This window comes from Macaca thibetana, chromosome 14, assembly GCF_024542745.1.
Source record: "Macaca thibetana thibetana isolate TM-01 chromosome 14, ASM2454274v1, whole genome shotgun sequence".
In the NCBI taxonomy this organism is placed as follows: Eukaryota; Metazoa; Chordata; class Mammalia; order Primates; family Cercopithecidae; genus Macaca; species Macaca thibetana.
Window position 1 is genome coordinate 105,584,695 of NC_065591.1, and position 25,391 is coordinate 105,610,085.

At 43.4% G+C, this 25,391-nt stretch overlaps 3 protein-coding genes and 1 pseudogene across 4 annotated transcripts in view; 3 read left to right on the forward strand and 1 right to left on the reverse strand.

Annotated features, from left to right (window-relative positions):
• The window catches only part of ZW10 (zw10 kinetochore protein), a 42,666-nt gene extending 34,891 nt beyond the window's left edge, over positions 1-7,775 (reverse strand). The window contains exons 1-2 of one of the 2 annotated variants that reach the window (XM_050758083.1): positions 7,532-7,775; positions 2,242-2,376 (exon numbers count right to left, since the gene is read on the reverse strand). In XM_050758083.1, coding sequence (XP_050614040.1) covers positions 2,242-2,376; positions 7,532-7,636 — 240 coding nt within the window. In that variant the 5' untranslated portion in view covers positions 7,637-7,775. The remainder of the gene's footprint in view (positions 1-2,241; positions 2,377-7,531) is intronic. The other variant, XM_050758084.1, reaches the window with a different exon arrangement.
• REXO2 (RNA exonuclease 2) overlaps positions 1-25,391 on the forward strand; it is a 1,032,599-nt gene that overhangs the window by 345,359 nt on the left and 661,849 nt on the right. The gene's annotated exons all lie outside the window — the stretch shown is intronic.
• Positions 3,316-3,684, forward strand: LOC126935932 (cytochrome c oxidase subunit 7A-related protein, mitochondrial-like; annotated as a pseudogene).
• CLDN25 (claudin 25) lies at positions 12,891-13,580 on the forward strand. Its single transcript, XM_050758096.1, has one exon. The coding sequence runs from the start codon at positions 12,891-12,893 to the stop codon at positions 13,578-13,580; it is 690 nt and encodes a 229-aa protein (XP_050614053.1).

Genomic DNA, 25,391 nt, shown 5'->3' on the forward strand with positions numbered 1-25,391 from the left:
GAGCCCACGAGGTTGAGGCTGCAGTGAGCCATGACTGCGCTATGGGCAACAGAGTGAAACTGTCTCAAAAAAATAAAAAACAAGAATTTTTTTTTAAATTTTTAAAAATTAAAAAAAAAAAAAAAATCCATGAGGACGGGTGCAGTGGCTCATGCCCGTAATCCCAGTTACTTTGAGAGGCAGAGGTGGGTGGATCACTTGAGGCCAGGAGTTTGAGACCACTCTGGCCAACCTGATGAAACTCTCTCTCTACTAAAAATACAAAAATTAGCCAGGCATGATGGCACATGCCTGTAATCCTAGCTACTCAGGAGGCTGACACAGGAGAATTGCTTGAACCCAGGAGGCAGAGGTTGCAATGAACCTAGATCACACCACTGCACTCCAGCCTGGGCAACAGAGTAAGAGTGCATCTCAAAAAAAATGTAAAAACAAAATCCATGAAACTTTAGCAGGCTAACTTACTGACTTTCAAGAAAGTTAAAATCCTAGATCCCCTTCAATTCTTGACACACACTATGCTAGAATAGCTGGGCCCTAGATTGTAGAATCAGCCTGCTTACTAAAGTATTATGATTTTTTTTTTAAGTATCTTGTTTGAGCCACTGCATTTCAAGGTATCTCTTTTTATTTATTGTTTTTTTAAACAACAGTCTAGCCTTCAACCTTAATATAATCCAACTGTCTGTGAAAGTGCATTTGATACTCCATAGGCACCTTAAATTTAAACTCCTCAAATCTCTCACAAAAACCTGCTCTTTCTCTAGACTGTCTCAGTGAATGGAATGAAACCATGACCTAGTTCCCCAGTTATCCTTGACCCCTACATCCTTCACTCCCTACATCAACAAGTCCCAAATATCCTCTCTGAAATGTCACTAGGATCCATCAATTTTTCTCCATCCCCACTGCCACTGACTTTAGGGCAAATCACCGCCCTTTTTCTCCTCGATTATTTTAACTGCCTCTGAATATTTTAACTGCCTTCTCATATCCTGGACTCATTTCCCTCAAGTTCTTTCTTCAAACTACAAGCAGCATAGAATTCCTGAAATTCAAATCTGATGTCACTCTCTTGCTTAAAAACCTCTATGGGTTCCACAGTGCCATCAAGATAACGTCCACACTAACTTTATCATGTTACTACTAACCTGATATGCAAGGTCTTTGCTTACCTTTCTAATTCATCTTATGTTCCTTCCCACCACAATCTCTAAACATTTGTCTTATGCAATACTTGTAGCTCCCCAAAAGTGACCTCTCTCCATTACCTCCATGCCTCTGCCTAAAACTAACATTTATGGCTACTTACAACACTCTTCCTTCCCCTGTTGCCTATCACTTCCCGTCTTGGTTTGGATGTCATTTCCTATAGTAAGCCATCCTTAGCTATATCTCCTCTCTCTAACTGTATTACTCCTATTTATTGTTATGTCACACTATTATTATCAGGTATGAGATTCACACCTTGAAATAAAAAACATTCTTATTCAGCAACTATCTCAGTACCTGGCACCTTTTAAGTGCACAACAAATACACCAAATGCCTGAATAAACTTCTAACATACACCTATTGAAAAAAAATTCTCTATTACCAACCATAAATTTGAATATTCCTCCCATATGACAGAGCTTCAAATATTGAAAGTATTTCTTCCCAAGGCTAAACATCCTCAGTTTATTTCACAGTTCTTCAAATGGTACGGTGTTCAGGGCTAAACCTTCTCATCCAGACCAGCCATCTTTCAAACTACAACAACCAAAACTAAATGAATTTCAACAGCCAGGATGTGGCCAGTAAGAGGTACAGAGAGCCAATTACTGTTCTGTTCCAGACACTTCATTTCTAATAGCACAGTCTAATATTGCACTATTGATACTGACTCCCTAATCAATCAACTAATTACAAATACACTCTGGGGATATTTTTTGTACTGTGCCAGAGGTGCAAAATAACAGATTGATCCACTCGCTTTGGCCACCACAAAATGCTGGGATTAGAGGCGTGATGCACCGGGCCTGGTCAAATTTTCTTCCATAAAAAATAAGTTATTTAAATTACACTTCTGGAAAATATTTCTATTTCAGAATTGAAGTCACCCTACAATCATTTAGTTCAACCACCATTTACCAAACAGAAAAGTGAGGGTTTAAAAAGTTGTACACAATTAAGCTGTCTTAGGAATCAGGAAGCTGAACCACTTCCCTACAAACCTACCCAATTTAACAAATTATCCTTACCTCACTCTCTATCCTGGATTTCAGTAGGTCAATGTCTTCAGACAGTTTATCCACCTGGGTAATCAGGCCCTGCGCACTCTGCATGCTAGGCAGGAATTCACTGTACTTCTTGCTAATCATATTGCACACCTCACCCTAAAATATAAAACAGAATTACAATAAAAGACAGTGAAATGAGTAGAAAACTCTGATAAAAATATATTCATCTTCCATAAGGCATTTTCCATGTTAGAACCTTCTTGCCAATTGCCCACAACCATTCACTTTCCCTCCAAGCCAATGAGTTTCTTTCAAAAACACATTTCTCCCACCATGAGGGGTCTCATAACACTATTAGGGTGAAAGAAGACAACAATATCAAACATCACTATGTACTCCAAGAGTATGTACAACTATTACTGGTCGATTAAAACATTAATTAAAAAAAAAGAAGACTATGATCACCAAACCCCAACAGTGCCCAAGAGTTGTACAATTGCTGGAAAAGATAAAAGTGGAGTCAGAAGTTCTCATATTGAACTATATCAGACTGTGGTCACCAATTTTAATGATAAATCTAATAGAAAAGAAAATAAATGGATAAATTAAATCCATAATCTATATCTCTCAATCAATTTCTATTTTCTTGCCTATAACATTTTATGGCCTGATCTTAAAACCCTACATTGGCCAGGCACGGTGGCTCAAGCCTGTAATCCCAGCACTTTGGGAGGCCGAGACGGGCGGATCACGAGGTCAGGAGATCGAGACCATCCTGGCTAACACGGTGAAACCCCCGTCTCTACTAAAAAATACAAAAAACTAGCCGGACGAGATGGCGGGCACCTGTAGTCCCAGCTACTTGGGAGGCTGAGGCAGGAGAATGGCGTAAACCCGGGAGGCGGAGCTTGCAGTGAGCTGATATCCGGCCACTGCACTCCAGCCTAGGTGACAGAGCGAGACTCCATCTCAAAAAAAAAAAAAAAAAACCCTACATTGATTTGAGTTTCATCATCTCCTTTAATGCAAACTAACTTAAACGAAGTACTGAATACTGTGTATTGAATTATTCAATACCTTGAAAGATACAAGAATAAATTATGGCTCCTTCTCTGGGGAAGTAGCGAAGGCAGTAGATGCAGGAAGCTGGACTCCAGGCATCATGTACTACAAATTTAGTAGCTTCACGTTCAAGCTGGTGGGAGCATGGATTTCAGAGGCCTATAGCCCACAGGGATTAAAGCCTGTGGTTTCCACAGAAGCACCACCTATCATATTTGCCATACCAACTAAGCTGACCTGATTCCACTGCATATAATTTTGCTAGGAAAAACAAAGTTCCAGAGCTGAAGAAGTTTCTCCGGAAAGCTGATGATGTGCCCATCCACCTGAAATGAGGATTCCCTGACCAAATGCTATAATGGACCACCATGGTGCTGACTATGGGCGGGATACTGCCTGATCACCCCCTACATGGTTTCGCAGCCTCTAAAGAAATGAGTTAGCGCCAAAACAAATAAGGACTGGTTTGCTTTTTGGCATAAACCGTTTGAATTATCTTTTTCATTGTTTTTGTTAATTTTTGTTTGTTTGTTTGTTTGAGATGGAGTCTTGTTCTGTCACCCAGGCTGGAGTACAGTGGTGGAATCTTGGCTCACTGCAACCTCCACCTCCCGGGTACAAGCGATTCTCCTGCATCAGCCTCCCAAGTAGCTGGGACTATAGGCATGCGCCACCATGCCCGGCTAATTTTTGTATTTTTAGTAGAGACAGGGTTTCACCATGTTGGCCAGGCTGGTCTCGAACTCCTGACCTCTGGTGATCCACCCACCTCAGCCTCTGAAAGTGCTGGGATTATAGGTGTGAGCCACCGTGGCCAGCCTAATTTTTTTTTTTTTTTTTTCACTTGGATGATACATGTTTACAAGAAAAACAGAAAGATATGAAGACAGTATTTTGGCTTGCTTATGAAATGCATATGGCTTGTCAGAGCTCATTCAACAGTTAAAGCCACTGTTTAAAGAAATGATGCATCCCAGCATTGTGGCTCACACCTGTAATCCCAGCACTTTGGGAAGCCAAGGCAGGTGGATCACTTGAGGTCAGGAGTTCAAGACCAGCCTGGCCAACATGGTGCAAACCCATCTCTACTAAAATACAAAAAAATTAGCCAGGCGTGGTGGTGGGTGCCTATAGTCCCAGCTACTTGGGAGGCTGAGGCAGGAGAATCACTTGAACCCAGAAAGCAGAGATTGCAGTGAGCCGAGATCTCGCCATTGCACTCCAGCCTGGGCGACAGAGCGAGAGAGACTCCACCTCAAAAAGAAAAAAAAAAAAAGAAATGATGCTGCACTCTGTGTTTGTGCTCCTGATTTCCCTGGAGGTTCTAGACCTCAGGCACTTGAGGAAGCAATTTTTTTTTTTTTTTTTTTTTTTTGAGACAGAGTCTCACTCTGTCACCCAGGCTGGAGTGCAGTGGAGCAATCTCACCTCACTGCAACCTCCACTTCCGAGGTTCAAGCGATTCTTCTGCCTCAGCCTCCATAGTAGCTGGGATTACAGGCGCCCACCACCACACCCAGCTAATTTTTGTATTTTTAGTAGAGAAGAAGTTTCACCATGTTGGCCAGACTGATCTGGAACTCCTGACCTCAGGTTATCTACCCGCCTTGGCCTCCCAAAGTGCTGGGATTACAGGCGTGAGCCATCGCACCTGGCCAAGGTTGCATTTTTGAGCATAGGGTACAGAAGCCTCTCTGGATTTGGATGTGGCTGAGGAAAGAAGACAGAAGCCAAGGCCATGCACATAAAATGAGGGCTTTGAGTTAGTACTCACCAGGGCGGGGAGGGGGTGGAGCAGGGAGTGGGGGTTCCATCTTGCAGTAAAATTTTAAAAGAAATTATTTTTAGCCTGCCTCGATTCCTTGGGCGGTTCATTTCAAAGGGTTATTTGCCTCATTTCATATCTTCAGTGAAATTTTATGTGTAATTGTGTATATTTATGTTGCACTTTAGATTGGTGTCTTGTTTTGTTAATGCAGCTGTGCCACAAATTCTCCTTTATCTTTTAAAAATGTTATGACTTTAAATTGATTTTTTTTCCGTCTCTTTTTGAGATAGAGTCTCACTCTGTCCCTCAGGCTGGAACACAGTGGCACAATCTCAGCTCACTGCAACCTCAACCTCACAGGTTCAAGCAATCCTCCTGCCTCAGCCTCCAGAGTAGCTGGGATTACAGGCGCACACCACCACGCCTGGCTAATTTTGTTAAATTATTATTTATTCTGACAGTAGAATAAATACATGAATTAAAATAAAACGAATTGCTTGCTCTCAAATTCCTAGGTAGTAAAGATACTATATACTTGAGCAACAAGAATACAGGACTGAAATGTAATACAGCAACAAAGTTACAAAGCCTTCCAGCAGCACAAATGAGAAAGAGATCCCCTCTCCCTGAGGGAAGATAAAGACTTTTTTTTTATGCAGGAGACATTTGAAATGGAACTTGAAAAATGGGTAGAAATACTACAGGTAAAGATGGAAAAATGGCAACATAAGCAAAATATGGGATCAAAAAAAGAGGGGACAGCAGAGAAAGTAATTTTCAATTGGCTGAAGATCCAAGTTGGTAAGGGAAACTAGTGAAAGGAAAGAAAGGCACGTTGGGTTCAGAACACATAGGAGCTAGGGTAGCTTGCCATGCTAGAGTAGCTTAAAAACCTGTCTTCTTTCCATCACATTAAACGGTGAAAAATCTGAAAGCCATATTTTTTTTTTTTTTTTTTTTTTTTTTTTTTTTGAGATGGAGTCTCGCTCTGTTGCCCAGGCTGGAGCGCAGTGGCAGGATCTCAGCTCACTGCAAGCTCCGCCTCCCGGGTACACGCCATTCTCCTGCCTCAGCCTCCCGAGTAGCTGGGACTACAGGCGTCCGCCACCTCGCCCAGCTAGTTTTTTGTATTCTTTTAGTAGAGACGGGGTTTCACCGTGTTAGCCAGGATGGTCTCGATCTCCTGACCTCGTGATCCACCCGTCTCGGCCTCCCAAAGTGCTGGGATTACAGGCTTGAGCCACCACGCCCGGCCCTGAAAGCCATATTAAAGAAGAGATGTCAGAGATATGACTACTTAAAATTCAGGAAACTACTTTTGTAAAATCAAGAGCTGTTAGAAGTTATACCTGTGCCTTTATTGTGTGTGCCAAACTTGCCCCCTCGAAACCCTACTTGACTCAAATACACAAAATTTTAAATGAAAGCAACTGAAGATGTGGGCAAATACTGGCAAGGTAACAATATTGGTACAAAGCAAAACTGTGCGTGGCTACCTGATTCCAGTTTTTGTATCAACCTCAAAGCAGCAACGTCTACCTAAGTACCACTGACACTCAGCACAGCTTCAAGTGCTTGTAGATGAAGAAGTTTTAAAAACACATTAAGAGGCCGGAGACGGTGGCTCACGCCTGTAATCCCAACACTTTGGGAGGATGAGGCGGGTGGCTCACCTGAGGTCAAGAACTCGAGACCAGCCTGGCCAACATGGTGAAACTCCGTCTCTACTAAAAATATAAAACAAACAGAAAAAAAATTAGCCAGGCGTGGTGGCGCGCACCTGTAATCCCAGCTACTCAGGAGGCTGAGGCGGGAGAATCGCTTGAACCCGGGAGGCAGAGGTTGCGGTGAGCCGAGATCACTCCAGCCTGGGCGACAGAGCAAGACTCCATCTCAAAAGATAAATAGATAGATAAAAATTAAAACATACTGAGGGTTTGGGGTTTTTTTTTTTTTTTAATGTCGGGGAGGAGAAAGGTGCAATCCTCCAGGCTATTTTATTCATCAACAAATCAAGGAGTGGGTGGAGGAAATAAACACTCATCGATGGAAGAAGGGGAAGGGGGGACCCTGTCTTTTCTACTCGTCTCCTGCGCTCGCTCCCTAGCTTCCTCGGAGCTTCCAGTTGCTCCTCCCGCTCTGCTGGTCTCTTCAGTCTCCCCATTCCCGCGGCACACCCCTCCCCAACATAACTCCACTCCCCAGTGCTCTCCAGCCACCGCCTCTTCGTCCCCACAGTCCCAGGCCTCCTCGCCTCCTCAGTTCCCAACCTGTCTGGGCTCCCCTCCAAGATCCCTCCTCAATCCACACACTCTGGGCCTCCCCACTCCTCATTCAGTCCCCACAACTAGATCTCCCCGACAGGCCCCACTCTGCTGGTCCCCACTCTGTCTGCCCTTAGCCCCCAACTCCTCTCTCCAGTCCCTTCACACAGGGACCCGTCGTCCCCTTCCAGTCAGCATACAGCTGCCCCGCTCTCACCTTAATCTCCTCCACCCGCCGGGTCAGGCGGCTGATCCGGGTCCCCAGATCCTCCTTTTCCAGCCTCCCGGAGTGTGCCAAAACTTCTGTCACGAACGAGGCCATGGCCAAGACGGGAATCAATGCTGACTGGGTCACTCTCGTAGCCAGCGCGGCGGCTCCCGTCCCGCCGGCCGTCTTGACGCGCGGCCTGCCGGGAAACGGAGTCTCGAGGGCCTCAGACCGCCGCCCGGAAGGCGAGGAGCGCACTACAACTCCCAGCAGGCACCGCTCCAAACCCGGGATGGGATTTCCACGGTGTCCCGTAGTTGGCAAACTGTATGCAGACGCGTTTTCTTCCTTAGTTGTTTTCAAAGTTTGTCGCTTCCCGCCCGTTTTTCACTGAAGGAAATTAAACGTTTTTAATGACCAGGTCTAACTGAATCTTTCTAAATTTCAAAAGGCTTAAGTGTAAAATTACCTAACTGAAAGAGCCAACGAGCCCATCTCGATCTTTTTTCCTCAACTTTTATTGGGCCGCTGTGGCACCAGAAGCTATGAACGGCGCCCTCTGGAGTTGTGTAAAGAAGTGGCGTCACCTCATTATAAATAAAAGGTTGCCTGTAATTGCATCTATGTACATATATTACATCTACGTGATACATTACACATTTACATTACCTGCATTACATATTTATATTACTTAGATAGACATAATATTAGTCCTGTGTGAACAAGAACAAGATACTTAGTACTTTCTGTCAGATTATAAATATGTAAATGTGTCAAAAGCTTTTAGAAATGGTTTATTTTAATGCATTGTATATAGAAAGATGTTCACCATATTCTATGTATAGTATGGTTCCTTTTCAAAAACGTAAGTCTATAGCCATTGTTTGGTCAAAAAACAAAAAGTAGGTAAGTAGGTATGTAAAGGACAGACATCAAATTATCCCATGGGTGGTGGATTTATGGTGTTTATGCTCTTCTCTGCCCTTGCTTTCTCTATTTTTCTGCAGTAAACATACACAGTCCTCCCTTGGTAAGGGGGGATTGGTTCCAGAAACCTCCCCTGCCCCCATAGCAAAATCCATGGATGCTCAAGTCTCTTACATAAAATGATGTAATGTTTACAAGTAATCAGCACACATCCTCCCCATACACTTTAAACCATACACTTTAAATCATCTCTAGATTACTTATAAGACCTAATACAAATCAGTCTAAATGCTATATAGTCATTATAGTGTATTTTTATTTGCATTATTTTTTGTTGTTGTATTGTTATTTTTTATTAGCTTTTTCCAGAATATTTTTGATCTGTGGTTGGTTGGATCCATGGATACCAAGAGCCAAATGTACTGCTTTGATTAAAAGTAAAAGATTTTTTGTTTTTTAAAATGGTATATTGTGAGGGTTGACCCCAAATAGGCACTGACCCTAAGATCCCTGACAATTTTAAGTGTCTGCGAGATAATCTGCTTATCCCAGTGAAGCAAGGGCTGATTCATGTGCCATAAGCAGAGGAAACAAAACTGGGATTGAGAGAGGAAGCACTGAAAACAGTCAAAACATCGAGAGAAACTCCTTTCCTTGGAAAACCAAATCAATTTCTTTGTGGTAGACCTGTCAACTTTACTTTGAATTCTAACTGCACTAATAATAAATGCCCAATGACAAAGAATGACTGACAGATGAAAATTCTGAAACTTTGTACTGCATATTTATTAAGCAATGATCACATAGCAGACATTGTGCTAGGTCTGGGGACCCACGACATGTGAATATATAATCACAGAAAAATATGATAATTACTAATCTGTAGGTAGATGAGGGATGGATCTAGATTTAGTGGAACCTGAATCTTATGCAGTTGCAGGGAGGGGAAGGACTCTTTAAGAAAAAGAATATAAAATAATGAATACAAAATTAGATGCCAGTCTTAGAAGGGACCTGTGAAAGTAACGAGCCCCGAAGTTTAATCTGCCCCTGAGGAAGGTGCAAATGGCAGAGGAAATATTGGAGGAGAAGCACGCAGTCTCTGACTGAATCAGAAATGTTTCACAATGTTAACATTTACAGGAGGCCATTGCTTTGGACTGAGTTCCTGCACTAAGCCCAACAGACCAAACCAAAATGGAGTCACTCATGCTAAAGCTCTGCTTCACCAAACCAAAACTAAGCTGTCTATCTGACCTTCTGAGAAATCAGGAGAATGAGAGATAATCACCAAATTCCCAAACCTGCCAGTTTCAGTCAGCGTGATAACGAAGTTCCCTCTGTTTTAATTCTTACAAAAAAGTACCTGAACTAAACTGATGCCAATCAATCAGTTATTTTCGTATTGTTCTGTTTCTTGGTTCCCACCTTACAAGGAAATTAAATTTGAAACAGCCAATCTGCTTTATGTTCTTTGTTTCTCTTTTCTTCAGCCTTTTTCTTTCTATAAAACCAACCTCCTCTGTTCAGCTCATCAGGACACTGATTCTACTTTATGGAATGAAGTGTTGCCTATTCTAGAATCACAAATAAAGTGAATTAAGATCTTTAAACTAAATTTGTTGTAATTTTGTCTTTCGACAACGGTAATGAGAAATCTGAAGTGAGAATGAAAGGAAGTGCTACTTTGAGATTGAGGTTCTGGGACCTCCCTCCAGAAAACCTGTCTGTACATACCCACAAAACACAACTGCCTAAGCTCTTGCTTCTCCCTGAGCAGAGAGACTACTGGGTAAGGTGAAGACCGTTCCTCAAGGTCCAAGGAAAAGTCAGGCAAGAGCCAGAGTTAGGCTGAGAAAGGAGAAGAAATAGCATGCAGCATGGACTGCGATGGCTGCACACAGTCAATGCATGCAACAATGAATGAATACTTGAATTTTAAAAAAGAAATTAATAGATGCATGTGTTCTGTATTCCCTCATTAACCTCATCTTCTTCATAGTTCACATTTATCATGGCTTATATGTCTCCCAATTCACAGATGTTCACAAATCATCAGGATAAGGCAAGGAAGTCAGGAGCAAAGTCTGAAAGGATTCCTCCTGGCCTATCATGACTCACATACACATGACATACCTGTATTCAAGAAGCAAAGTAGCGAATGCATTATTTCTGGCAGAGGACAGTATAAGCAGACAGCGTTTCCAAGTTTGCACAGTATTTTCCATCATGTTGCTATAATAGCAGCATAAGGTGCCCACAATTTGAAAAAGCAACCCATTTGCTTCAAAATAGTATGAAAGGAAAGGAGTGGGTGCAGGTAGAAATGAAGCAAGATTGGGATGAGTGGATAATTTTTGAAGTGGAACGATGCAATATGGGATTTCTTTATACCATTCATTCTACTTTTGTATATGCGTGAAGTTTTCTGTAATAAAACATAAAAAAAAAAATGAGCACTTCAAATGATTCTGTGTGCCTTCCCCCAAAACCTCACACCACTGATAAACACTGGTATACCAGATGTCTTAGGTGTTGAGCCATCAGTTAGACAAAGTCAAGATCTTCCTTTCTCAGGATATGTCTCTTCCTTTCAGGAACATCTTTGCTTTCACTTCATATCTACCATACAGTGTGGAGTAGGTTAATTTGTGAATAGGGAAACACATGAGTCAGACATTCATGACTCCAACAGAATAAATCCGTTTTCTTCTCTGTCTTGCTGTAAAGACTAAGTCTCACCCACATGCTGTGTCACCAGTGTGCAGAGGCAGCTTCTGCAGCCTGGGGACAAGAACATGAAATGTCCGAGTTTGAGCTGCCTGGCTCACATTGGATTTGTTGTTTACCAGCTGGGGCACCTTGGCACTTTAGTTACCTAAAGTGTATCGTACAGTGACAGTATGAAAATTAATTAAGTAAGGTAATAAAGCTTTGGGAGGCCGAGACGGGCGGATCACGAGGTCCAATCCTGGCTAACACGGTGAAACCCCGTCTAGCCGGGCGAAGTGGCATTTAGCCGCCCGGGAGGCGGCAGTGAGCTGAGATCCGGCCAAATGTGACAGAGCAAATTATTTCCTTTCCTGTTTAGCCGCATGCAGTAAATGCAAATTATTTCCTTTCCTGTCAGAACCTGCTACTTGGCAGCAGCAACAAACGGGAATGGAAGCTGGTATGATTACCATTTATTATAGCTGCTGTCCCAGCAGCAAGGGGAGCCTGGGGAGGGAGCACCTCCCTCTGGGGATATTCTGGGTTTGGGTAGGTTCCTTGGATTGAAGAATTTAAAATTATTTTGTAAAATTAATATTTGTGGGCTTTTGTAATAAAAATATTAAGTGATAAATTTATAAAATGTGTAAAATGCATAGGTAAGCACAAATAAGGAAATAAAAACTATGTATAATTTTATCACCAAAATAATCATGTTAACATTTTGTGGTCTACACACACACACACACACACACACACACACACACACAGAGGCACATATTTCTATATATTCTTTGTCTTTTTCTTTTTTTTGAGATGGGGTCTCACTCTGTCACCCAGGCTGGAGTATAGTGGCGTGATCTCGGTTCACTGCAACCTCCCCCTCCCAGGTTCAAGAGATTCTCCTGCCTCAGCCTCCTAAGCAGCTTGGACTACAGGCGTGTGTCACTATGCCCGGCTAATTTTTTCATTTTCTTAGTAGAGGTGAGGTTTCGCCATGTTGCCCAGGCTGGCCTCGAACTCCTGGCCTCAAGTGATCCACCCACCTCAGCCTCCCAAAATGGTGGGATTACAGGCCTGAGCTACCGTTCCTGGCTGCATTCTATATATTCTATGTACTGTTTGGTCACTCGCTTTTCTCACTTAACGATATATCAAGAATATTTTTCATATCATTAAAATTCTTTCTATAAAATCACTTTAAAATGACTGCCTAGTATTAACAAAAACTGACAATTCTTAACAATATTTCAATGGACATTTTCATAAATCTTTGTACATACTCATGATACATTAGGTAGATTTCTGGAAATAAGGTGCTGGGTCAAAGTATGCATATGTTTAAAAGTATGAAACATAAAGTCATGTTGCCCTATGAAAAGATTATATCGACATGTATTTCCAGAACATCGATCATCCTTGTGATCTCAGAGCTGAGGATTGATTTCAGTTTATGAATGTATTCATCAGATATGTATTGATGGCTCCCTGTATGGCTTTTTTGCCTGTCATGGGACCCTCCCCCAGACTCCACACCCACATCTGATATTGGACACACCCCCTAAACCCAAACATTGCCAAGTCCTGGCACCTGCCTCAGCTGCTGCTCAGAACACTGAAACAAGAGCCCTCTCCCAATGTGAAAGATCTTCCACTCAGGTAGTCCCTGCTAACCGGTCACTGACCCACTCGTGCTCCTTTTCTTTCTGCATCTGTGTTGGGAGTGACTATGGCCTGGAGTTTCCGTGGGAAAGTCCAGCTCGGGGAGCTACTTCTCTCCCTCCTTGGCTGGGTCTGCTCCTATGTTACCACCATCCTGCCCCAGTGGAAGACTCTTAATCTGGAACTGAACGAGATGCAGACCTGGATCATGAGGACTTGGGAGGTCTGCGTGGTTCGAGAGGAAGTTGCCACTGTGTGCAAGGCCTTTGAATCCTTCTTGTCTCTGCCCCAGGAGCTCCAGGTAGCATGCATCCTCAGGGTAGCCTCCCACGGGCTGGGCCTATTGGGGCTTTTGGTCTCCAGCTTTGGGTGTGAATGCTTCTGGTTTCACAGGATCAGATGGGTATTCAAGAGGCGGCTTGGCCTCCTGGGAGGGACTTTGGAGGCATCTGCTTTAGCCACTACCCTCCTTCCAGTCTCCTCAGTGGCCCATGCCACAATCCAAGACTTCTGGGATGACAGAGTCCCTGACATCATACCTCAGTGGGAGTTTGGAGGTGTCCTCTACTTGGGCGGGGCTGCTGGTATTTTCCTGGTTCTTGGTGGGCTACTCCTCGTCTTCTCATCCTACCTGGGAAAAGAAGATGTGCCTTTTCCTTTGATGACTGGTCCCACCGTCCCCCCATCCTGTGCTCCAGTAGAGGAGTCAGATGGCTCTTTCCACATCATGCTAAAACCTAGGAACCTGGTCGTCTAGGACTGGCCTCTGCCAAGGATCTGTGGAATAAAGGAATGTCCGTAGAATCCTTTCTCACTCTAGGTTTGTTTGCTTCATTTTGGGGGTGGTGGTCACTGTCCCACTTACCACGGATGTGACTGTCTTGATGATATGGTAGTCTTCATTTCAGAACAAACACTCAGGGCACAGTATCTAACAAACGTATTTTTCTGATTTGAGATTTTATTTATATAAAAATGCTTTGAAACTCATAACCTTAATTACATATTTGATTCTTTCATTACTAAGGAAAAATATATTACAAAATTGCAACCATCAGAGAAAAATCTAGTGTGAATAGGCACTTACTGTTCTGTATAGGTTAAAAAAAAAAAAAAAAAAAAGTTGAAGAAGGTGCCTTGGCAAAGGAAAATGAATTACTGGCCCAGAACAGCATCTTAGGACAGAAATCCTCTTTGTGTCCATTTTCAGCCTCAGGTGTACAATTTGAAAGAGAGCTTCGCAATACACCTTTGCTGTTTTACAGATCCTTAATATCCCAAAGGAGAGACAGTCTTGTTTCTGCTACATCGTGAGGCGATGAACAGTCTACTCTGTCTTCCCCACCTGAAGGTTAACAGTCAGTGTGAGTGAGTGGTAGGGTGACCAACACTCCTGGTTTGCCCAGAACGAGGCACTTTCAGTGCTAAAACTAGGCAAGTCCCAAGCAAACTGGGACACAGTGATTACCTTAGAATGACTGTGTCCAAATACTGCCCAGTGTGCGCATGTATATGAAAGAAGTAGCTTCTCAGAAATGTCTTTTACCTTAATGTGCAAAATCACAGTATAATTCCTTGAATTTTTGTTTTGTTGTGTTTTTTTGTTTGTTTTTGTTTTTGAGACAGGGTCTCACTCTGTTGCCCAGCCTGGAGTGCAGTGGCATGATCATAGCTCACTGCAGCCTCAAACTCTTAGGCTCAAGGGATCCTCCTGCCTCAGCCTCCGGAGTAGCTGGGATTACAGGCATGAGCCACCAAGCTCAGCTAATTTTTTAAATTTTTTGTAGAAATGCGGTCTCGCTATATTGCCCAGCTGGTATCAAACTCCTGGCCTCCCCTTAAATTTTAACCTGTCAGCAGACCTACCCAGGTTGCGGCTACAAATCAAGTCCCTTCCTAACCTAAGTTCCTTTGCTTGCTCTGCCTGCAATGGCAGGCTCTCTCCTGACTACCCCACCTCAGGTCTTCCTCCTGCATTTCTGCAGGTCCTCAAGGAGGAGCCTCCTGTTGCTCATAAACCTGTTTGTCAGCTGCAATCATCCTGCAGCATCCACCTTGGTCCTCTCCCTGCCACCTGTCCTCCACTCCTGTAATCAGTTCAAGAATCACCATTGGCCCTGCCAACAGTTCCCTCAGGAGAGCAGCTAAAGGGGATGGCTCCTAATGCCCCAAGTAGGTCACTTCTGCAGGTTCAGAGGCATGCTGGATTCCTCACGGTACAGGGGACATTCCTCCCTCCCCAAGCTGGTGCTGTGCTTTGTCAGCTCAACTCTGAGGTCTCACAACGCTTCTCACCTCCTGATAAAATAGCCCCAATATCACGAGATAGCCACTGCTCAAGCAAGAATATACACACTCAGACACAAGAGTAAACAAATTTGCCAAAGTAGCCTGGGACAGTTTCCTCCTTAGAAAAGTGCCTTTTTTCCCCCTGCAGAAATGGAGTCTGCACAGGTGCAACTTCATCTTCTGCAACTCTTACCTTCTTACCCAGAGCAGATTTCTCTGGAAGTCACAGTTTTTCCAGAAAGCTCCTTCTCCTTTTATGGCTGTCCTTTTATGTAGGTCTACATGGCACGTACAAATCAAAATGATCCCTAGGCAAATACAGCTCTGAGTACAAAGGGCCAGTTTCCATCAAAGGTGTATCCTGGCTTTCCATGTCTGGTAGGTCAGAAAATGGTTTCTAATGCCTGTTATATTAGCTACTCCTTCTCAATAAAGTTTCAAAGCTCTTTGGACCAAGTTTCAGTCAGGGGTGAGGCTCAATTATCTAAGCATTTTCTTGACCTCCCAGTGTCTACATGAAAGAATCATTTCATTATTCATCCATCTGATCATTTATTCACTCACTTAACAAACATTTATTGAGCACTGACCATGTGCTAGGAACCAGGATAAAATGGTAAGACAAAATATATTCCTGTCCCTCATTCAGGCAAATTAGGGAGACAATTTTTTTCTTTTTTTCTTTTTTTTCTTTTTTTTGAGACGGAGTTTCACTCTTGCCCAGGCTGGAGTGCAATGGCACGATCTTGGCTCACTGCAAACTTCGCATCCCAGGCTCAAGCAATTCTCCTGCCTCAGCCTCCCAAATAACTGGGATTACAGGCATGTGCCACCACACCCTGCTAATTTTGTATTTTTAGTAGAGACGAGGTTTTTGTTTTTTGTTTTGTTTTTTTTTTTTTTTTTTTTTTTTTTTTTTGAGACGGAGTCTCGCTCTGTCGCCCAGGCTGGAGTGCAGTGGCGCGATCTCGGCTCACTGCAAGCTCCGCCTCCCGGGTTCACGCCATTCTCCTGCCTCAGCCTCCCGAGTAGCTGGGACTACAGGCGCCCACAACCGCGCCCGGCTAATTTTTTGTATTTTTAGTAGAGACGGGGTTTCACCGTGGTCTCGATCTCCTGACCTTGTGATCTGCCCGCCTCGGCCTCCCAAAGTGCTGGGATTACAGGCGTGAGCCACCGCGCCCGGCTGAGACGAGGTTTCACCACAGTCAGGCTGGTCTGAAACTCCTGACCTCAAGTGATCCACCTGCCTCGGCCTCCCAAAGTGCTGGGATTATAAGTGTGAGCCACTGCACCGAGCCAGGAGACAAATATTAACGTAAAATCACTCAAATAAATGTAAATAGTAACTTTGACAACCTTTACAAATTTGGGAAGGTACATGGTTCTATAAAATCATGCAATAGTTTAATCAACTTTTATGAATGTAAAAAAGAGAAAAATATATATACATTAAAAAGATCATGCAATAGGAGGGATTTAACCTAGTCAGTGGTTCACGAATCGATACTCAAAGGAAGCGATAACTGGCTGAACAGTAAAGGGTGGGTAGCAGTTCCAGATGAGGAGGGGAGAGGAAGATGCATAAGGTGAAGCTGGCAAAGTAGGAAGAAGCCAGACCTTGTAGGGCCTTGTAGGTGTCAGTAAGGAACATAGTCTCTATTCTCAGGAACATGGGAAACCAAGCGCATGGTCCGGGAACAGGAGCTTGGCAGCAGTAACCCGCTCTCCCTTTTCTAATGACTTGTCTCTATGAAATTTCCTTATCACACAGTTGTGTTGGGCTTACAGGTTTACAAAGCACTCCTACAAATGTTGGTAGTTTTACTGAACATATCTTGAAAATTTTTTGAGTTTTGGAAGAGCAGATATTATTTGTTTTGCTACTGAGGAAAATGAGATTCCGAGAATTTAGGTGACATGCCCATGGTGAGTAATTAACTGACTCAAGAATCGAAGCAAGGGTTTGGCACCATGGCAGTCTTTCTTCACTTTGTCCTATGACCTCATGGGATGGGTTGCCTAGACAATCGACCAGACCAAAGGAAAAACTCTCGCTGAAGGCCAGGTGTGGTGGCGCATGCCTGTAATCCCAGCACTTTGGGAGGCCGAGGCAGGCAGATCACCTGAGGTCAGGAGTTCAAGACCAGCCTGGCCAACATGGTAAAACCTCATCTCTATAAAAATACAAAAATTAGCTGGGCATGATGGTGGATGCCTGTAATCCCAGCTACTTGGGGGGCTGAGGCAGAGGTTGCAGTGAGCCGTGATCGCGCCATTGCACTCCAGCCTGAGCGACAGAGTGAGACTCTGTCTCAAAAAAAAAAAAAAAAAACTTCTCACTGAAGTCGATGGAAAAACCAAAGACCTTCAGAATAAAACCCTCATTTGTGCTTATGCTGAGGTTTAAACAGGGTCTTTGTTGCCAGGTGGCTCACCTGCTCCTGCTGATGGTTTGCAGCCCTCACCTGAATCCCACATTTGCAGGTGCTGATGATATTTTTTCATCAGCAAGTGATTATGGCTTCCTCTGCAGAGAAATGGACACTAACGATTTGTTAAGAAAATATTCTGTCTTCCCAACTCTCTTTATAAAGGACAAAAGGAGTTTTTAAAATGGGTGTGGGCAGAAACTCTTGATGACATACTGGTCATGTGGCCAACAGCATGTCCTTCCCCAAAAGGGAATGTGATCTGCATTCTAGTGGGAATCTGCGTTTAGAGAAAGAGTCTGAGGAAGGAGATGCTGTTCACCTAAAACTGCCACTGTTTTTAGCCACCTGCTTTGAAGGGAGAAATCATGAGAAATAAAAATAGAACTAATTAAATCATAACTTCAACACCGCTTTTTCTCATATAGATCTGTGGCAGATTATTCTCACATCAAAAACATTTCTTTATTGTGATTACACATGGAGAGGTGTGTAGTCATATGTATCGGAAAGAGAAAGAAACATTAATCAATCAATATTTCAAGCCAGAAGCATTTATTATGTGCAAGGTAGTGGAGGAAAATAACTCAGGGACTCACCGAATTTGATGCAGTTAGAGTTTAGGCATTTGGTGCTATCTTCTCCATCAAACTGTCCTTGGGTTTGAAAATTTCACCATTGGGAGTGAAGGCATTCCAGAAGGTCTCTATTAAAATACTCATCCGTAACCCTTCTGAACTTCTGAATTAGCTCTAGGGAAAAGTCCTAAGGGAACGTGATTTGGGGATGGGAAAGAAGTCAGAATGGTTTCAAGGGCTTCTGGCTGGGAGATGTGTCCTCGCAGCCAGGATCAGGACAATAAGAAACTCAGGAAAATGTTTGTTTGTAGTCACTGGTCTCATAGGGAACTAAAAGAAGATGTAGTTCCCTTTCTACTCCATCACTCGATGGATCTATTATTTTTTAACCCAGTTGTTCTTCTCATGACCCCATCTACGTTTATAGGATGTGGAATGAACTTTTCTGTTGCCCAGAGTTTTGAGTAAAGCCTCAAAGCCCTGTCCCATAGGTGATAGTGCCTTATATTCTAAAGAGATGGGCTGCTAAGAGGTGTCCAAACGGGTCCACCTTCACTCCCAACATCCCACAGGAGAGAAGAGTCCAGACTCATTAAGGGAGGATTCCTGGAAGGGATTTCATAACAGTCTAGAGTATTATTATGTTCTCTATCCTTCCTAGCGAGGAATGGGATGGAGGTGGACCTTGAGAGAACCACTGGCAGGTCCAAGTTGTTCCCAGGAGGGAAGACTGGCATCTGAGACACCCCGCATCCCAAACTGCTGAGCCACAGAAACTCCGTGGGCCCTCTCCTGCTGCAACCAGAATGGAGCCCAAGAAAGCTCTTGGGAAAATCTAGGCAGAGGCCTAGAGGCAGGTGTGTGACCTCCACTGAAGCAGCCTGAAGGCAGGAGGCTTGCTGGAGTGGGACAGCAGAAGCACCTGCACTTCTGCCTTTTACAAGGACAAGGTGGTGAATGTCCTATACCCAAATGGGTGCTGGAGAAGGCAGTCGGGGTGATGTTCCAAAGTGCCATTGGAAAGTGTGAATGACCAGGGCAGGACCAAAGAGGAATGGTAAGAGGTCAGTCAGAAAACCCAAAGGTATCAGCGAATGAATGGTGTGAAGGTTTTCTACAGGGCTCTCTGAAGAGCCCATAAAATGCTCCCTGCAAGACCTAGTAATTGGGTTCCTGTCATAATAAAGGACATTGAATCAAGAGAGTATTATAAATGACAGTATTTTTTTAAATTTTATTTTTATTTTTTAATAGAGGCAGGGTCTCACTATGTTGCTCAGGCTGGCAACTGAACTCCTGGGCTCAAATGATCTTCCCACTTCAGCAACCCAAAGTGCTGGGATTATAGGTATGAGCCACTGCATCTAGACAATGACAGGTTTTTTGTTTTTTGTTTTTTTGAGATGGAGTCTCGCTCAGTCGCCCAGGCTGGAGTGCAGTGGCGCAATCTCGGCTCACTGCAAGCTCCGCCTCCTATGTTCACACCATTCTCCTGCCTCAGCTTACCGAGTAGCTGCGACTACAGGCGCCCGCCACCACACCTGGCTAATTTTTTGTATTTTTAGTAGAGACGGGGCCTCACTGTGTTAGCCAGGATGGTCTCGATCTCCTGACCTCGTGATCCGCCCGCCTCGGCCTCCTGAAGTGCTGGGATTAGAGGCGTGATCACTGCGCCCGGCCAACAGTGTTTTAAGAAGTAAAAAATGCCCTTTGCTTTTTTCTCCTATAAACTCTCCTCCCCCAGGCTCTGAGGGAACCAAATTGGTGGTTAGCCAAAGGAATGGGGGAGGGAGAGTGAAAGAAATCCTACATCTCCTTCCTTACTGCTGGTCTGGGAACCACTGGCTGAGGCCTGAACTAAGGACAGGGGAGAAGCACTGAAACGAACGAGAGTGAATTTAGATTGAGACTAGCCTGGGCTCTTTCATACATGAAAATCATTCTGTTTTCCTACTCATACATGACAATAAACCTTTGAGATCTTTTAGATGCTATCAAGGAGAAAGGAAAAGAAAGATCATTTTGAAAGTAATAGTGGGCTGGGCGCAGTGGCTCACACCTGTAATCCCAGCACTTTGGGAGGCCAAGGCAGGCAGATCATGAGGTCAAGAGATCGAGACCATCCTGGCCAACATGATGAAACCCTGTCGCTACTAAAAATACAAAAATTAGCTAGACGTGGTGGCAGACACCTGTAGTCCCAGCTACTTAGGAGGCTGAGGCAGGAGAATCACTTGAACCCAGGAGGCAGAGGTTGCAGTGAGCTGAGATCACACCACTGCACTCACTCCAGCCTGGGTGACAGAGCAAGACTCAAGAAGAAGAAAGAAGAAAGAAGAAAGAAGAAGAAGAAGGAGGAGAAGAAGAAGAAGGAGGAGGAGAAGAAGAAGAAGAAGAGGAAGAAGAAGAAAGTAATAGTAAAAACAAAAACAAAGCTGTCAACTCACCATGTCCTATCAATCAAGTTCAGGCCATTCAATAAGATGTCTACAGAAAAATATATCTAAAACAGGATGAGTCGATCTGGATTTTTTTTTTTTTTTTTAAGAAACAGGGTCTCACTCTGATGCCTAGTTGGAATGTAGTCATGCGATCATAGCTCACTGCAATCTTGAGCTCCTGGACTCAAGCGACCCTCCTGCCTCATCCTGTGGTGTAGCTCAAACTACAAGCATGCACCATCACGCTCAGCCCAATCAGATCTGAAATACTGCAATTTTTATATCAAGCATAAGCCCCAATCCCCTCAATAACACTGTCTTCCATCACACTGGCTAGTATGAACACATCCACTTGCCAGAGGCCCATAGCTCCCTGGATATCTTGATAACACACCCCAATTATCTAAAACCCGCGTGTGGGCCCTATGCAGGTCAGGATAACCCTTAAAATTCTTGCCCGGATGATGAATTTCCCTGTGAGAACTGCATTTGCATCTGCATCTTTACACTGAGTCATTTCTATGTCTATTCTCTTCTTTAACCCTTAAAACACAGCCCCCAGGTAAATATTTTCATTTTATAGATCAGAAAGAAAGGTTCAGCCAGTATTTGAACTCAGATCTGTCAGATTCCAATGTCACTATTCTTTTCATGGAACCACATCTTGTAAGACATACTGATTCAGTAATGACTTATCAGGAAAGCTGTAGAACTGCTTAACCTATGAATGAGCTCTGGCTATTCCATAAGTAGAGACAGTCGAGATGACTTTGTGAATGACAATACTACTTTCAAGTCATCACTAGGGATTCTGTCCTGGCTGTTAAAATCTAAGTGCTAATTTGGGAAGATCGTCTTCACCATGCAGTGAAACATCTAGCCCATCACCAGGACTCTAGATAGAAAACCAACCATCCCTCCATGAATTCTACTCACATCAGGACCAGCAAATATTTAATTTTGAGAGCTCACTATTGGCATTCCTGGGTACTTTTGTGCCAGCTTATCAATTCCAAGTCATCTAAATTCTTCAGATGGTTTCTAACCTCTCCTTGTACTCAAACTTAATATTCCTGCTCATTAATTATCATAATTTCTTGTCCTGCTGGGATACCAGGGACAACCCAGGCTTATCTTCTTTTGAAAAGGAAAGAGGCCAGGTTTGTGCCTTGTTGGACCCATTCCTGGAATAGATTCTATTCTCCTGTCTATAAATGGCAATCAGATAACACAACAAGGAGATTGAGGGGCCATCATAATTGGCCAACAACTTAATGGGCAATGAAGCAATCAAAGGTGCTGTTTTGCTTTGAGACAGAGTTTTACTCTGTCCCGGCTGGAGTACAGTGGTATGATCTCGGCTCACTGCAGCCTCTGCCTCCCAGGTTCAAGTGATTCTCCTGCCTCAGCCTCCCAAGTACTGGGATTACAGGCGCCCACCACCACACCTGGCTAATTTTTGTATTTTTAGTAGAGAAGGGGTTTCACTGTGATAGCCAGACTGGTCTTGAACTCCTGACCTCAAGTGATCCACCTGACTCAGCCTCCCAAAGTGATGGGATTACAGGCATGAGCCACCACACCCAACCGAGGGTGCTAAAAGGAAGACACGGTAACATCCTTAAAATCTCTTAACTCTCACCTATGCTTGTGTACCTTTACTATACACTGACACACACACACACATCTCTCTTAAGCCAGTTCTACTCAGACTTATAGTAAATCAATGTGTCAGTTTATTGTTCAACAACTTAAAAAGAAGGTAGAGAATTTTTTTAAAGGTTCAGGAAAAAGTAATGTAATGATTGATTAGCTCAGAACTTCAACTTACGAGAAAACCTTAAGGAACTGATGAGTTTTTGGTAATTAAAGGAAAGGCTAACTGTACAGAAAATTATATATATATTTCTATATCGCCACTAGAGTCAAGTTTAAAATGAAGAATGTGCAGAAGATAAAAAGTATGAATTTAAAAGGTATGTAATCTTTTTTTTTTTTTGAGATGGAGCCTCGCTCTGTTGCCCAGGCTGGAGTGCAGTGGCATGATCTCGGCTCACTTCAACCTCTGCCCCTCCAGGTTTAAGCAATTCTCTGCCTCAGCCTCGGGAGTAGCTGGGATTACAGGCGCGTGCCACCACGCCCAGCTAATTTTTTTGTATTTTTAGTAGGGACGGGGTTTCACCATCTTGGCCAGGCTGGTCTTGAACTCCTGACCTCGTGATCCACCTGCCTCGGCCTCCCAAAGTGCTGGGATTACAGGCGTGAGCCACCGCGCCCGGCCGGTATGTAACCTTTAATCTATCATTGAAGGAGGTTCTACAGACCTTTTATAAAACCATAAAGTGTTGATAATGTAAAATCCGTTTTTGGGGGTTTTTTTGGTCTGTGTTTTTTTAGTAGGTATGAAAGTTCTATAGGCCAGGCATCGTGGCTCATGCCTGTAGTCCCAGCTATTTAGGAGGCTGAAGCGGGAGGATCGCTCGAGCCCAGGAGGTCGAGGCTGTAGTGAGCTATGACCATGCCACTGCATTCTAGCCTGGGTGACACAGTGAGCCAGTTTGAGAAAAGAAAAAAAAAAAAAGTTATATGAAAGAGTAGGTCTCAGTTGTGACTGTATATCAGAATCACCTGTGATGCTTTCTAAACCATAAAAGCGTCAATGGCCCAGCCCAAGCCTAACAACTCAGTGTCTATAGGGTTGAGGCCTTGACAGCTGTATTTTTTAAAGTGACACAGCTGATTCTGAATTGGAAGCCAAGGTTAACAACCACTACTGAAAAGTTTTTTTTTTGTTTGTTTGTTTTTTTTTTTTTTTTTGAGACGGAGTCTCGCTCTGTCGCCCAGGCTGGAGTGCAGTGGCGCTATCTCGGCTCACTGCAAGCTCCGCCTCCCGGGTTTACGCCATTCTCCTGCCTCAGCCTCCCAAGTAGCTGGGGCTACAGGCGCCCTGCCACCTCGCCCGGCTAATTTTTTTTGTATTTTTAGTAGAGACGGGGTTTCATTGTGTTAGCCAGGATGGTCTCGATCTCCTGACCTCGTGATCCGCCCGTCTCCGCCTCCCAAAGTGCTGGGATTACAGGCTTGAGCCACCGCGCCCGGCCGAAAAGTTTTTTATTAAAAATGCAGGAAAAAGGGCTGGGCGCGGTGGCTCATGCCTATAATCCCAGCACTCTGGGAAGCCGAGGTGGGTGGATCACGAGGTCAAGAGATCGAGACCATCCTGGCCAACCTGGTGAAACCCTGTCTCTACTAAAAATACAAAAATTAGCTAGGCGTGGTGGCACACGCCTGTAGTCCCAGCTACTCAGGAGGCTGAGGCAGGAGAATCGCCTGAACCAGGGAGGTAAAGGTTGCAGTGAGCTGAGATCGTGCCACTGCACTCCAGTCTGGGCGACAGAGTGAGACTCTGTCTCAATAATAATAATAATAATAATTATTATTATTATTATTATTTTAAAAAGCAGGAAAAAAACTTACAAAAGGCAAAAATAAACAAAGCTAATAATTACTTGAAAAGACTAATTAATAAACCCCTGAAAAGACTGACTGCAAAATACTGAAAGCAAAAAAGATACAAATCACCCAGTATCAGTAACAAAAAACAGATATTACCATACAGACCCTAATTAGAAATAAAAAGTCGGCCGGGTGCGGTGGCTTATGCCTGTAATCCCAGCAGTGTGGGAGGCCGAGGCGGGCAGATCACGAGGTTAAGAGAACGAGACCATCCTGGCCAACATGGTGAAACTCTATCTCTATTAAAAATACAAAAATTCACTGGGAATGGTGGTGCGCGCCTGTAGTCCCAGCTGCTTAGGAGGCTGAGGCAGAAGAATCGCTGGAACCTGGGAGGCAGAGGTTGCAATGAGCCGAGACTGCAACACTGCACTCCAGCATGGGCGACAGAGCGAGACTCTGTCTCTAAATAAATAAATAAATAGTTACAAGATAAAATTATGAACTTCCTGTAAATAAAATTTTAATTTTAGATAAAATGGACACACTTCTAATAATTTTCCAAAGCTGATACAAAGAAGCAACCATAAAGATCTGAAAACCCCACATATCTGAAAGAAACTACATCTATAATTAAAAGCATTCCCACAAACCAAAATGACAATTCCCGGCTCAGATGGCTTCAACAATGAATTCTTCCAATCAAGGAAGAAATAACCCTATTTTACCCACACTATTCCAGAGCATAGAAAACGAGACCACTTGCCAATGCATTCAATAAGGCCAGAATAATCTTGACACCAACACCTTAACAAGCACATTATAAGAAATGAAAATACGAGGTCAATCTGTCTTACGAATTTTTGTTTGTTTGAACAGGGTCTCGTCTATTTTGCATATTCATGCAAAAATCCACCTACATATAAAAAATATCATGGTCAAATTTACCTTATTCTGACAACACATGGCTAGTTTAACATTGGAGATCGAGAAATGTAATTCACACATTAACAGAATAAAGAACGAGATCTATGTAATCATTTTGATATACATACAAGCATTTGATAAAAATTCAAGCTTAAAAAAAACTCAGCAAACTAGTAAGAGAAGGAATCTTTTTCTACCTAGTAAGTGAAATTTACAACAAACCTACAGCATACTTAATGGTGAAATATTGAACTCCCCCCACCACCAGATACTAGAGGACAAAGATGCCCACTTTTCACCATCTATATATTCAGCATTGTACCAAAGGTCCTAGTAAGTGTAATCAGGCAAGAAACATAAATAAAAATTGTAAGAATTTGAAATAAAAGTCATCATTCACAGATTACCTAATTATGTATACAAAAATCTTTTGAAGTCTATAAAC